Raw genomic sequence first — 13,841 nt, 5'->3', positions numbered from 1 at the left:
TGCAGCCAACAGGATTAACTCTTTTAGGGCGGATGTCGACTTTTGTCGACAGGAGGGGTTGAGGGCGAATGTCGACAAAAGTCGACATAGAGGGATAGAGGGCGACAATCAGCTGTTAATGGCGACAAAACTCACTGTCACGTCGCAGGCATTCCCTCTGTGCTTGGAGGAATGCTAGACTCGTTGACTCGGCAAACTAATCCTTGCGTGTGCCGTGAGTTGCGAAATGTAAACAAAGGCAAGATGGCATCGACATGTCACAAGGGAGCGAAGCGAGTGCAGAAAAGAAAACACTCGGCAGACCATGTTTTGCGCATTATCGCGGAGTCGGACTCTGATTTTTCAGAATTGGATTTTATTGACAGCGATCAGGAGATCGAACAAGAGAGTGAGAAGCCGGCATCAGCTGATCGGACACCAGCCGATGCCACGCCAGCTGATCCGCTGCCAGCTGAACAATTCGTGCAGCCAATGCATCTACGGCAAAGTTCGCGTGGGAGGAATACAGAGACATTGATCCGTGGGCTACCGGACTTCACAAGACGGCATGGCTTGCTGTTGGACACGACAGATCACCAGCTTGCTGAACTACTTCAGGCTGCCCTCTCTCCTGATGCTGCTTTTCAGCTACTGTCAGATGAGAACAAACAGGTAGGCAGAGAAATTTTTTGAATCGCGGGCTGCGCTTGCATCGCATTCTCATTTTTCAAAAGTGGAAACCACAACAAAGACGAGATGAAGCGCGCTGTGGCATTACAAATAGAGATGGGACAGAACTGGTGATATAACTTCCAGAGAGCATTGGTCCAAACGTGCTTGTCCCCTGGTGGCTTTGGACAGGTTATGCCGCGTGATGATAGGTACATGCTGCTGCAAAGTTTTATTCAGAAAACTTGGTGGCAGTGGCATGGCACGATGGCAAACGGGTGACTTGTCTCTCTACAGTACACACTAACAATATATGTGAGAAAGTACAGCAACAGACAATTGAAAGTAGGCACCAAAGCAACACATATTGTAAGCAGTGCAATGTGGCAATGACTGAAATTGGCTGCTTTGAGCGAGATCAGGCTTTGCAGGACTTTGCTGTGTAAATGTATGTGATATGTATGTGAAATCATAGAGTATGCAGGCTCATACAACATGCAAGACAGTAACATTTGTCAAAAGTAAATATTTTTTGTTGATTTCAATTGCTTTGTGTTTTTTTTTTAAAAAAAGTTAGTTTTTGGAAAAAATATTCAGCCCTGGGAGAAGAAGAAACAAAAAAAATTAGCCCTAAAAGAGTTAAGCAGGGGTTGATGGGAAGAAGCCTTTGGCGGGCAGTTAGTTGGCTTGCAGCTGGAGGAAAGGATTATGGTAGAGCTATTGTTGTTTTTCACTCACACTGTCAAAGTGTACATTTATCATGAAAAATGTATGTTACACTTGATGGTCGGAAATGCAAGGTGGCATGATTTTTGATTGTAGAGTGCATATCCATGTACAGTGCAGTTCATCAACCCCAAATATGCATATCATAATTAACAGCATTCCCCATACCTGATTTTTATTTTTTTTTTCTCTAAATTTCATAGTACCAGAGTAAGATATCACTGTTGAGCAAACAGTGAGCTGTAATGGGATTCCTGTTTACCACATGAACACTGCTTGAAATCCCATAATATTTGGTATAATAAAGAAAATCATTGGCTACACATTGCATTACTGGTATGACTATACTGTCTCACCAAGTGAGGAACCACTCCAGCTCTGAGTGAGGCACTAGTCACTTATTACTTAAAAAGCTGTGCTTATCAACTGAAGGACTTGTAACAAATGAGAACACCAGTATGCTGTGTTTGAGAAAGGCAACGAATTTGTATTGGGTGACTTTACATACCCACAGCTGTTTACAGTAAGTTTATCATTATGACAGTAACCTGAAGTTCTGCAAAAGTTAAGATAAAAATGTCAACTAAACTGGTTTTTGTTTATCCAATTAGGTGATGCCCAGTACACTTTTAGTTTCAACTTGGAAAAAACATTTAGCACAAAACAGTATAAAATGGCACAAAATTAAGTTTTGCAGTATTGACATGCTGTGGATTCAAAGAGATGGCACATCCAGCTTAATCTCCAGGCTTGACCTCATGTGACTGCCACCTTTTTTTCTCCCCGAATCTGAATGGATGCTTCTTTTGGTTGTGCTATGCCAATGATCAAGTAGTCAAGTCAGCTAAAGAAGGGTGATTATTCAAGCAAGAAGAAACGATTTACATGGGTGGCATAGAAAAGTTTTAATGAACTTTGTAAAAACTCCATTAATGCTCACAGGAATTATGTAAAAAAAATGGTGTTTTCCTTAAATGTTAAAACTCCTTTCTCTGCAAAAGTATTGGGTCACCCAGGAAAATTATTTTTAAAGCTAATTATCTAATAAGTGCTTATCCAGTCATCCATCCATTTTCAAAACTCTTATCTACAGCAGGGTGCAGGGTTGCATAGAGACCAATCCCTTGACAGGGTGCCAGTTCAGGGTGAACACACACACAAGGTTGAATTTAGAATCACCAGTTCACCTAACATGCTCATCTTTGGGCTGTGAGAGGAAGCTGCAGCTGTTGGAGGAAGCCAGCCAGACACAGGAAGGCCATGCACTGTCCAGGTAGGGATGACCTGGGACCTGAAACCTGGTCTCTTGTTGCTAGCCAGCAGCCCTACCACTAATGACCTGTAAGTGTTTAGTTTCTCATGAAAACTGTATTTGACATGAAAATAAAAATAAATATAAAGTAAAATTAAATTAAAATGTATTTTACAAAAACATTCTGATATTTTGTGAGATACAGTGCATCCATAAAGTATTCACAGCGCACCACTTTTTCCACATTTTGTTATGTTACAGCCTTATTCCAAAATGGATTAAATTATTTTTTTTCCTCAGAATTCTACATACAACACCTCATAATGACAATGTGAAAAAAAGTTTACTTGAGGTTTTTGCAAATTTATTAAAAAAAAAACTGAGAAATCACATGTACATAAGTATTCACAGCCTTTGCTCAATACTTTGTCGATGCACCTTTGGCAGAAATTACAGCCTCAAGTCTTTTTGAATATGATGCCACAAGCTTGGCACACCTATCTTTGCCAGTTTCGCCCATTCCTCTTTGCAGCACCAGGTTCAGGTTCAGCATCAGGTTGGATGGGAAGCGTCGGTGCACAGCCATTTTAAGATCTCTCCATAGATGTTCAATCGGATTCAAGTCTGGGCTCTGGCTGGGCCACTCAAGGACATTCACAGAGTTGTCCTGAAGCCACTCCTTTGATATCTTGGCTGTGTGCTTTGAGTCGTTGTCCTGCTGAAAGATGAACCGTCGCCCCAGTCTGAGGTCAAGAGCGCTCTGGAGCAGATTTTCATTCAGGATGTCTCTGTACATTGCTGCAGTCATCTTTCCCTTTATCCTGACTAGTCTCCCAGTTCCTGCCACTGAAAAAACATCCCCACAGCATGATGCTGCCACCACCATGCTTCACTGTAGGGATGGTATTAGCCTGGTGATGAGCGGTGCCTGATTTCCTCCAAATGTGACGCCTGGCATTCACACCAAAGAGTTCAATCTTTGTCTCATCAGACCAGAGAATTTTCTTTCTCATGGTCTGAGAGTCCTTCAGGTGCCTTTTGGCAAACTCCAGGAGGGATGCCATGTGCCTTTTACTAAGGAGTGGCTTCCGTCTGGCCACTCTACCATACAGGCCTGATTGGTGGATTGCTTCAGAGACGGTTGTCCTTCTGGAAGGTTCTCCTCTCTCCACAGAGGACCTCTGGAGCTCTGACAGAGTGACCATCGGGTTCTTGGTCACCTCCCTGACTAAGGCCCTTCTCCCCCAATCATTCAGTTTAGATGGCCGGCCAGCTCTAGGAAGAGTCCTGATGGTTTTGAACTTCTTCCACTTAAGGATGATGGAGGCCACTGTGCTCATTGGGACCTTCAAAGCAGCAGACATTTTTCTGTAACCTTCCCCAGATTTGTGCCTCGAGACAATCTTGTCTCGGAGGTCTACAGACAATTCCTTTGACTTCATGCTTGGTTTGTGCTCTGACATGAACTGTCAACTGTGGGACCTTATATAGACAGGTGTGTGCCTTTCCAAATCATGTCCAATCAACTGAATTTACCACAGGTAGACTCCAATTAAGCTGCAGAAACATCTCAAGAATGATCAGGGGAAACAGGATGCACCTGAGCTCAATTTTGAGCTTCATGGCAAAGGCTGTGAATACTTATGTACATGTGCTTTCTCAATTTTTTATTTTTAATAAATTTGCAAAAATCTCAAGTAAACTTTTTTCACGTTGTCATTATGGGGTGTTGTGTGTAGAATTCTGAGGAAAAAAATGAATTTAATCCATTTTGGAATGAGGCTGTAGCATAACAAAATGTGGAAAAAGTGATGTGCTGTGAATACTTTCCGGATGCACTGTACTTGGATCAATAAAGGTTTTATTGCTTAGGGCACACCCCAAGTCTTTCAAAGTGATAAGTGCAAAGTTGAGATTTTTGGTTCCGTTATACCAATGTATAAAGAAGGGCATTGATTCCTTTGTGCATCCTGCTTTGAGGTGGTGGTGGCGGCATTGTCATGGTATTATTGTCCATCTCAGCCAGCAATGTAGGAGATCAGGTCAAAATAGACAGAATGATAATGGGTGAGAAATATAGATTGAATTTTATTGGCATCTAATTTGGTTCACAACCTGATAAAGAAACAAAGTACAGTACGCACACAATTAAAATCTACTTGGATTTGTTCGTCTTATTCTGGAACACTAAAAGTATTAAACAGGGTGCCTTAGAGCGTGACCTTAAAATAATTGAGGCTGTGTGAGATAATTGGATAGGGAAAAGAACAAAAGTGGCCATAGTCAAAAAAAGGTTTATGGAAGAAACTTGAAAAATATTATACAGCAGCATGGCAAAGAAAATTGCTTCAGCTTTGCATTCTAAGGGAGGCCTTATGAAACCCTGAATTGTAATGATGAGCGAAACAGGTAAGCTTCAATTCTCATAGAGTTTTGTAAAACTGATCTTAGTAATTGTATAATGTAAAATTCAATAAAATAATTTAAGGTTCTAAAGGGTTATTTATTGGTGGAAAATGAGGAATATTGTTTCCTAAAGCCTTACTCACACTTTCATGTTTACCTGTGTTCTTTTCAGCAGCTGTGTAATGCCTGTAATCTGGCACACACTGGTAAAATCAATTCAGTTTATTTATTTATTTTTTTTTATGAAGGCACACTTATATGCATAATCATGTACATAACCATGTTCTTTCCACAAACTTAGTACATGGAAAGTTGCCATTGCCTGGCAATTACCTTATCCTGGTTAAGGATATGCACACTTCATGTAAAATTGTGCCCTGAGTTTCTTTTTTGTTTCTATTGTAAGATTGCGATCACCATGATTTTTGTCATCATTAACAAAGTGATAATTTATGGGATATAAATCCAGAAGAACCACAACACACAGCTGAAATGGCATCAGAGTATCTTCACATGACAGGAAACAAGTCCACTGATTTCCTCCACTCCCCTTCGTCACTAGAGATTTTTATTTAAATACTAAATTAAAGGCAAACACATGTGGACTTAATGCATGAAAATGATTCCAGAAAGTAACTCACCACATTTCCTGTGTAAATGACGCATGTTTTCCTGGAAGTGAAACACGATTCATTTTGCAAATTTATTTGCAAGAAAAACACAAGTCTTTTCACTAACCACTTATTTTAAAGGCATATGTTCTAAAAGCACAATACAGTATTGTTACTTTTATTATCACAATGTTTATTTGTATTTATTTTAATACTATATATTTCTTTCATAAGCAAATAAACATGTAGAGCCAAGATAACTAGCCTTAAAATAATCATCTTGAATGGCATAAGACACATTCACACTATTATTGCACATTGTGTATATGCAAATGTGTACAGTAAAGTATAGAAAATAAGAAAAATAAGACATTACCCAAAACAAAGCTTCTTTAAATGCATATAGCTAGCAAATGAAACCACAGTTCCAGAAACAAATCAGTATCACCTTTTCTAACGAATTTTAAGAAGGCATAAAGAATCATAGCATTGTAATTTTTTTTAACCCGAAAAAAAACAAAAACAAACGGAAGGTGTCTCCTCAACCCCAGCAGGTAGTAGTGGTAAAGTGACAAGTAGGTATAAAATCTACTGTATATCGTACATAGAAAATGTAAAAGATCAAGTTTTAATTCAAATTGCCAGCTAACCCACAGATTGCTAACTTTCAACTGATATGTAAAATGCCAATTATTTTCCTAATGTTACTGTGTATTTTTAGATGTGTTAAAATATTGAAAAGTCAAGGGACAATTATCATCTCTGTTGGCCATGCGGTTTGTAGTTATAAGAAAAGAGCAATTGTGTATTGTATCGCAGTTTATAGTGCAGAATATGATCAAGGATTTAATTAATCTCAAGCACTACATGTATTCTTGTCACTTGATTTGTGTTTCAGTGTTGTTGTTTTTTCCATCTTGAGTCTGCATTTTTCAGAAATCATAGATCATTCCACAGACAGAACTCTTTGTAATACAGTTAAATGTACATGAAAAACTTTAAAATAACATCAGATTAATTCATTTTATGTAGAAATATAGCCTTTGTTGAATTTTCTTTTACTTTAGGCAGAGCATTTTATCAACAACTAGGGTACTAAATATTTATGGGATAACATTTTTTCTCAGTCTACAATTTGAGTAGCTTGCTGCATATTATTTGAGTAATTGTAGCCATTATCTTTATTCTTCTGCAATAAATGACCATCATTTATTTTCTTAACATTAATCAAGAAAATTTAACTTCCACCATTTGATCCTTGGCTCTGCCCTCACTCTCTTCCTCTTCTTGATTTCCAATGTCATCCTACAGACCACCATCCTATGCTGCTTAACTACACTTTCCCCTGCCACCACTTTGCAGTCTTCAATCTTCTTCAGATCAACTCTTCTGCATAGGATGTAATCTACCTGTGTGCATCTTCCTCCACTCTTGTACATAACCCTATGTTTCTCCCTCTTCTTAAAATATGTATTCACCACAGCCATGTCCATCCTTTTGGCAAAATCCACTATCCTCTGACCTTCTTCGTTCCTCTCCTTGACACCATACCTACCCATCACCTCCTTGTCACCTCTGTTCCCTTCACCAACATGCCCATTGAAATCCACTCCAATCACCACTTTCTGTTCCTTGGGTACACTGTTCATCACTTCATCCAGCTCACTCCAAATTTCTTCTTTCTCACCAATTGCACACCCAACTTGCGGTGCATATGCACTAACAACATTCATCATTACACCTCCAATTTCCAGCTTCATAATAATTACTCTGCCTGACACTCTTTTCACCTCCAAAACACTCTTGACATACTGTTCCTTCAGAATAACTCCTACGCCATTTCTCCTCCCATCCACACCATGATAGAATGATTTGAATCAGCTCTGATCCACCTGGCCTTACTCCCCTTCCATTTAGTCTCTTGCACGCACAATATATCAACCTGCCTTCTCTCCATCATATCTACTAACTCTCTCTCTCTCCTTACCAGTCATACTGCCAACATTCAAAGTTCCTACCCTCAGTTCCACTCTTTACTTTCCTCCTCTCCTCCTGCCTCTGGACACGTCTCCCCCATCTTCTTCTCCTCTTTCTTCTTTGGCCAACAGTAGCCCAATTTCTGCCAGCACCCTGTTGGCTAACAGTACTGGTGGCAGTCATTGTTAACTCGGGGCTCGACTGATCTGGTATGGAAATTTGTATTGTTGTCCGCATATTGATTTGGCAAAATTTTACACTGGGTGTTCTTCCTGACATAACCCTCCCCATTTATCCGGGCTTGGGACCAGCACAAAGAAACACACTGGTTTGTGCATCCCCTGTGGTTGGGTTAGTGCAGTTACATAAAATATTTAAATAATACCTAAAAACGTATCCTCTGTACTGGTGAGTATACAGGTTTGGATATTGCACCCCGCGAGAAATATTTTGATTCAGTCTGCTCAAAATGCTTCAGTTGAACTGTAGAGAACACAGCTGGAATAGATTATTAATTTCCTTTAGTGTGCTGTACTGGGACAATTTTTGATCATTTCCAAATGAAAGAGACTATTGAAACGTGCAGAACAAATTTACAGTTGATTCCATGCGGGCTGTAAGCGTTGCTTATTTTTATACATTTAAATTGAGATCTGATTACAGAGAATGGACAAAATAACAAACACTACATTAAAAAGAAGTTAACTTTGAAGAAAGTAAATTACAAAATCAGCTTCAAAAATGAGTAATATAAGGTTGATTTCTAGTTCTGGAACACAGAGTACAAGCTATGTTTCTGCCTCCTTCACCCATCAAGTAACTTCCTGAAGAATGCTACAGTATCCCACTAAACATAATTCTGGACAAAAATAAGTATTTAAGTATTCCAAATTAGATTGAAGCCGTTTTAAAGACAGTCTGCTCATACTCTTTTGGTTCCTTTATATTAATAGGTGTTTTTGTTATTTTTGTCTATCCATTGTATATCTGCAGTTACTGTAGTATCTGCAAGAGCAGAAGTATATCCCTTGCTTTGTTGATTACTTTTTTTTTTTTTTTTAATTTGTTATCCAATAAAATTATTCGGATCTATTACAGATATGTAACAGACATAATGAACCTCTTGAATGTATAGTAAGTTAGAGCCATGATTGTATTCTCCTCTTTGCTAAACCCACATTTTAGCCCAATTTTCCTTAAATTCTCATGTTCATTTAATTCAGTGGTTGTTCAGGTGTTTTTTTTTGTATTTTATATATTTTTTTGAGTAATCAATATATAAAGAAAACTTAATCATGCTTATTTATGTTCTGGTTTACATCAGTGGTGACATCCTAGTTGGCATCTCCACTGAACTCAAAAGGATTAGAAAAGAGTCTGAAAATATTATGTTCACTTCAGCAGGCAAACTCCTAACTTTTGTGCTTGATACAGTGTAATAAGCTGAGCTATATTGTTATAGTTGCCAAGACTGCATGACTTTAAGATACAAGTGTCCACAGTATTATCATGCAGTGATCAAGATAGGCATTGTTGTTGTACAAAATGGTTTGTGTAGCAGGTTATGAGAGAGGTTGTTACAAATCAATTAAGAAAAATTGTTAAAGACCTCATTTTACGTTAAATGTGTGAAAGAAAAGGCAGTAACAAACAGCACACATAAGACAGATATGTGTACAATATAGCTACATGGCATTGCTACACTGCTACTACTATTGACTTGTATTCGTTTAGTGCTGCTTCATTAACAAGTATGAAGCACAGTCAAATTAACCGAATTTAATATACGTATTTTGGTGTTGTATTAAAAAAACCCAGAAATTTTTAATGTGTTAATTTTTTATGCAGTACATACACAATTTCTCAGTTTCTGTTTTTAATATTTAGGGTTCACGTTACTCTTATTTCTTGCACAAAATTAAACAATTGATAATGTTTTTACAGGGCCACACCAGGAAACATTATCTGTCCAATCTGCATGGATTCTCATACAGAGGTAAGTAAAGAACAAGAACTCTTGCATGTTTTACTTTAAACCCCCACCCCCCAACTGACACACACATATTGCCAAAAATATTGCGACACCCATCCAAATAATTGAATTCAGGTGTTCCAATCACTTCCATGGCCACAGGTGTATAAAACTCAAGCACCTAGGCATGCAGACTGCTTCTACAAACATTTGTGAAAGAATAGGTAGCTCTCAGGAGCTCAGTGAATTCAAGTGTAGTACTGTGATAAGATCCCACCTGTGCAGTAAGTCTATTCATGAAATTTCCTCGCTACTAAATATTCCACGGTCAACTGTTTGTGGTATTGCAACAAAGTGGAAGCAATTGGGAACAACAGCAAGTCGGCCATGAAGTGGTAGGCCATGTAAAATCACAGAGCGGGGGCAGCACATGCTGTTGTGTAGAAGTCGCCAACTTTCTGCAGAGTCAACAGCTACAGACCTCCAAAAGCTCAGCAACAGTGCGTAGAGAGCTTCATGGAATGGGTTTCCATGGCCAAGCAACTGCATCCAAGTCTTACATCACCAAGTGCAATTCATAGCATCGGATGCAGTGATTTAAAGCACACTGCAACTGCACTATAGAGCAGTGGAGAAGTGTCCTCTGGAGTGACGAATCACGCTTTTCTGCCTGGCAATCCAATGGACAAGTCTGGGCTTGGCGGTTGCCAGGAGAACGGTACTTGCCTGACTGCATTGTGCCAAGTGTAAAGTTTGGTGGAGGGGGAATTAGGTGTGGGGTGTTTTTCAGGGGTTGGGCTAGGCCCTCTGAGTTCCAGTGAAAGGAACTCTTAATGCTTCAGCATACAAAGCCATTTTGGACAATTTCATGCTCCCAACTTTGTGAGAACAGTTTGTGGATGCCCACTTCCTATTCCAACATGGCTGTGCACCAGTGCACAAAGCAAGATCTATAAAGAATTGGATGAGTGTGTTTGGTGTGGAGGAAGTTGACTGGCTTCCACAGAGCCCTGACCTCAACTCGATAGAACACCTTTGGGATGAATCAATGCGGAGACTATGAGCCAGACCTTCTAGATCAACACCAGTGTTTGACCTCACAAATGCTGTCCTGGAAGAATGGTCAAAAATTCCCATTAACACACTCCCAAACCTTGTGGAAAGCCTTCCCAGAAGAGTTGAAGCTGTTATAGCTGCAAAGGGTGGACCAACTCCATATTAAAGCCTATGTATTAAGAATGGGATGTCATTAAAGCTTGTGTGTGTGTAAAGGCGGGCGCCCAATACTTTTGGCAATATAGTATATAGTAATACAGTATTATGTGTGTGTGTCTATATATTATACACACTCACACACACACACACACATATATATATATATATACACCAGTGTATTGAGATCCCTTCACTTTTTTATATTTTGTTATGCTGCATACAGCCTTAGGCTAAAATCATTTAAATTCATTTTTTCCTGAATGCAGTGTATATACAGTGAAGGGATCTATTTTTAACATGGATAACCTCATTTTGAATGTATGTTATACTATGATTGCACAATAAGAGATGATTGAGTTAATTGTTGTCTTTTTTTTATTTACCTCTTTGTTAGATTATTCAAAGTGGACGTTTGTTAGTGTCTACAAAATGTGGACACTTATTTTGCAGTCAGTGTCTTCGTGATGCAATCAAGCAAGCACACACGTGCCCTACTTGCAGAATGAAGCTAAATCACAAACAGTACCATCCAATTTATATATAGCAATATTTTTCTTGCTGGCAAGAACTTTACAAATTAAACTATCAGAGCTGGTAACTTAAGATATTTATGGAACAGAACTTTGACAATGTTCTATGTAACTGAAAAATTGGAATATTCCAGTACTCACCATTTTTGAAATAGTTGGATTTTTGTATTTGCAAAAATCTTTGCTTAATTAGTCATATTTACCCTTAACATTTTATGATATAATTGCCATTTTTATAGACTGACACACATTTGCTAATGTATTTCATGATATAAATAAAATGTGTCACTAATGAAATATTTTACTTAATGCGAATTTCATGTTAACACCTCCAGTTAATGTGATATTTTCTTGTTAAGGAGAAAAGGCCAGTACCATTTTAGAAGCACTTATTTGGCAGTATAGATTCGTAGTTTTGGAAGCAGACATCATGAAATGCATTACCAAATTGTGAATTCCTGACTGCTGGTGGTATTTGTATATGGCTTTGGATTTGCTTAATTTTGCTTTTTTAGTTTTATGTATTTATATACTTATTTTGAAAGATAACACAAAACATTTGTAATTTGGGAAACAAAAATCCTTAAAAGAAAAACATGACAAGTTCAGCTGTACAGCTGTTTGAATAATTTAACTCGTTATACATTTTTATTGTAGTGATTGGTGTTACACCTTTATGTCAAAAGATTTATCTTATAATTTATCTTGTACCTACATCTTTGAAACATTAAAGCAATAGCCTCTGTTTCTTCAAAGCAAGATTCACATGTGCTTTGCCTTATGGTCTTGTGTAAAGGTCTTAAATTATTTCAGGGTATTTATAACTTAATCCAGCTTAAGTTACCTTATGACCCTTTGCACATGTATTTGTATTTTCACAGTTTGATTACAATTTAAAAACATGACTTACTCTGGATTATGATTTTAGAAGGTATTTGTTAATGTACAACTCTTACATCAGTAGGTACGCTGAAACAATCAAGTTTTTGTATCAAAATAAAAATTCTCTTACGATTATCCATTCATTTGTTAATTATGGTGGATTTAAATTGATAATTAAAGCAAAATAACAAATCCAGATCCACTCATTGATGTATGTTTAATGAAATCTTTTATCCAAAAATAAAATGATTGTTTATTTTACAGCAGGATTTTGAAATGGTGTTATACAGAATGTGATTTTTGACAGTATCATTGTGTGCATTAAAACATGCCTAAAATTTGTCTTTAAATTTAGTTTTAATTTTGACTTGCTTAACTAATGTAGCGTTTATGGGAAATACAGAGATGCCATATTTCAAAATTAATCTTTCATAGTAACTCTGAGGTCGATTTTTATAAACCATTTCTCCTTAGCTGACTCAGTTTAAAGCCTTAGCAAGCAATAATAACCTTTAAGAGTTGTATATAACAGTCTTTTCATCGATCTTATTTGAATTACAGCTGCTTGATTTGATGGTCTCAAAATTCATATTGTTTGCTCATCTAAAATTATTTGTGTCTGGTTCCATTTATAGTTGATGCAAATTCTTTTGAATGTTGTACATATATTTTTTTCTCCTGTGCAAAACATCACTGAGATATAATCACAACTGAAATGTGTAATGAATCTTTAAAATAAAAAAGTTAAAGTTCCAAGTAAAGATGCCAGCCACTAGTTGCTTTGTAAATGTGACTTTGTTTTTTGTTTTGATTGTAGTTGTCTTTTATTTTACTAATGTGTTTGTATTTTTCATGTCTTTATAAAGAAATGTAAATGCAGTGGGATTAAAAATAAAAAGGGTTAAGTTGTTTGGGTTCTGTCTTAGTCATCAGTTTGTCACTGTTTATAAATAGTCTACATTTTCTGTCATCTTTCATAATGGCCTTTACCAGCTGACTTTTGAAATGAAGAAACCTGAATACCGGGTGCTATTTAGATTAATTAACTTGTTTTGAATTTTTTTTTTTTACTTCCAATGTAAACATTAGAAGCAATTCTTTAACTGTCAGTTCTGATCAATGAGCAGTGATGCCAATGTAAGGCAAAAATATTTTATTTAACAATGATATTCTATATAAGTGATCCACTTGTGTTTCTTTTTGCCAATGCCAATGAAATATACCACCATAACAAAACAGAATAGAATAACACCAAAGCAAGGCTAATAATATGTAGTGTAGGAGGCAAGCAAATACAATTTGTACTATAGGAGACCCTTTTTAGCAGGGCAGATAACCTTTTTTGTTATTTTTGTAAGCCTGAAAATAATTAACAGGACAGGTTCTAACAATATGTAGCACAACTTGAACAAATGAGACCAATGAACAGTGAAGTTCATTCAGGTTGCAAACTTTAGCTTTCCTGAATTGGAGATGATTCCATGTATAGTTTTATATCAGAACATTGGGCAATGTGTGTTTCAGAAAACATGGTTAGTAAATCATAAACAGTTGAATTAAGTAAGCAAAAAAATACACATTCTTAATTCAGTAAAAATTGGTCTTATATTGTGGCATGAATG

General features: G+C 37.3%; 1 protein-coding gene across 6 annotated transcripts in view; it reads left to right on the top strand.

Annotated features, from left to right (window-relative positions):
• The window catches only part of rnf4 (ring finger protein 4), a 69,368-nt gene extending 56,235 nt beyond the window's left edge, over positions 1 to 13,133 (top strand). For all 6 annotated transcript variants that reach the window (XM_051928403.1, XM_051928404.1, XM_051928402.1 and 3 more), the window contains 2 exons: positions 9,565 to 9,616; positions 11,202 to 13,133. In XM_051928403.1, the coding sequence (XP_051784363.1) occupies positions 9,565 to 9,616; positions 11,202 to 11,351 (202 nt within the window). In that variant the 3' untranslated portion in view covers positions 11,352 to 13,133. The remainder of the gene's footprint in view (positions 1 to 9,564; positions 9,617 to 11,201) is intronic.
• The last annotated feature ends 708 nt before the right edge of the window (positions 13,134 to 13,841 follow it).

The sequence above is a fragment of the Erpetoichthys calabaricus genome, chromosome 5, assembly GCF_900747795.2.
Source record: "Erpetoichthys calabaricus chromosome 5, fErpCal1.3, whole genome shotgun sequence".
In the NCBI taxonomy this organism is placed as follows: Eukaryota; Metazoa; Chordata; class Cladistia; order Polypteriformes; family Polypteridae; genus Erpetoichthys; species Erpetoichthys calabaricus.
The sequence above is the reverse complement of the archived record's forward strand: the minus strand, read 5'-3'. Positions and strand labels throughout refer to the sequence as shown.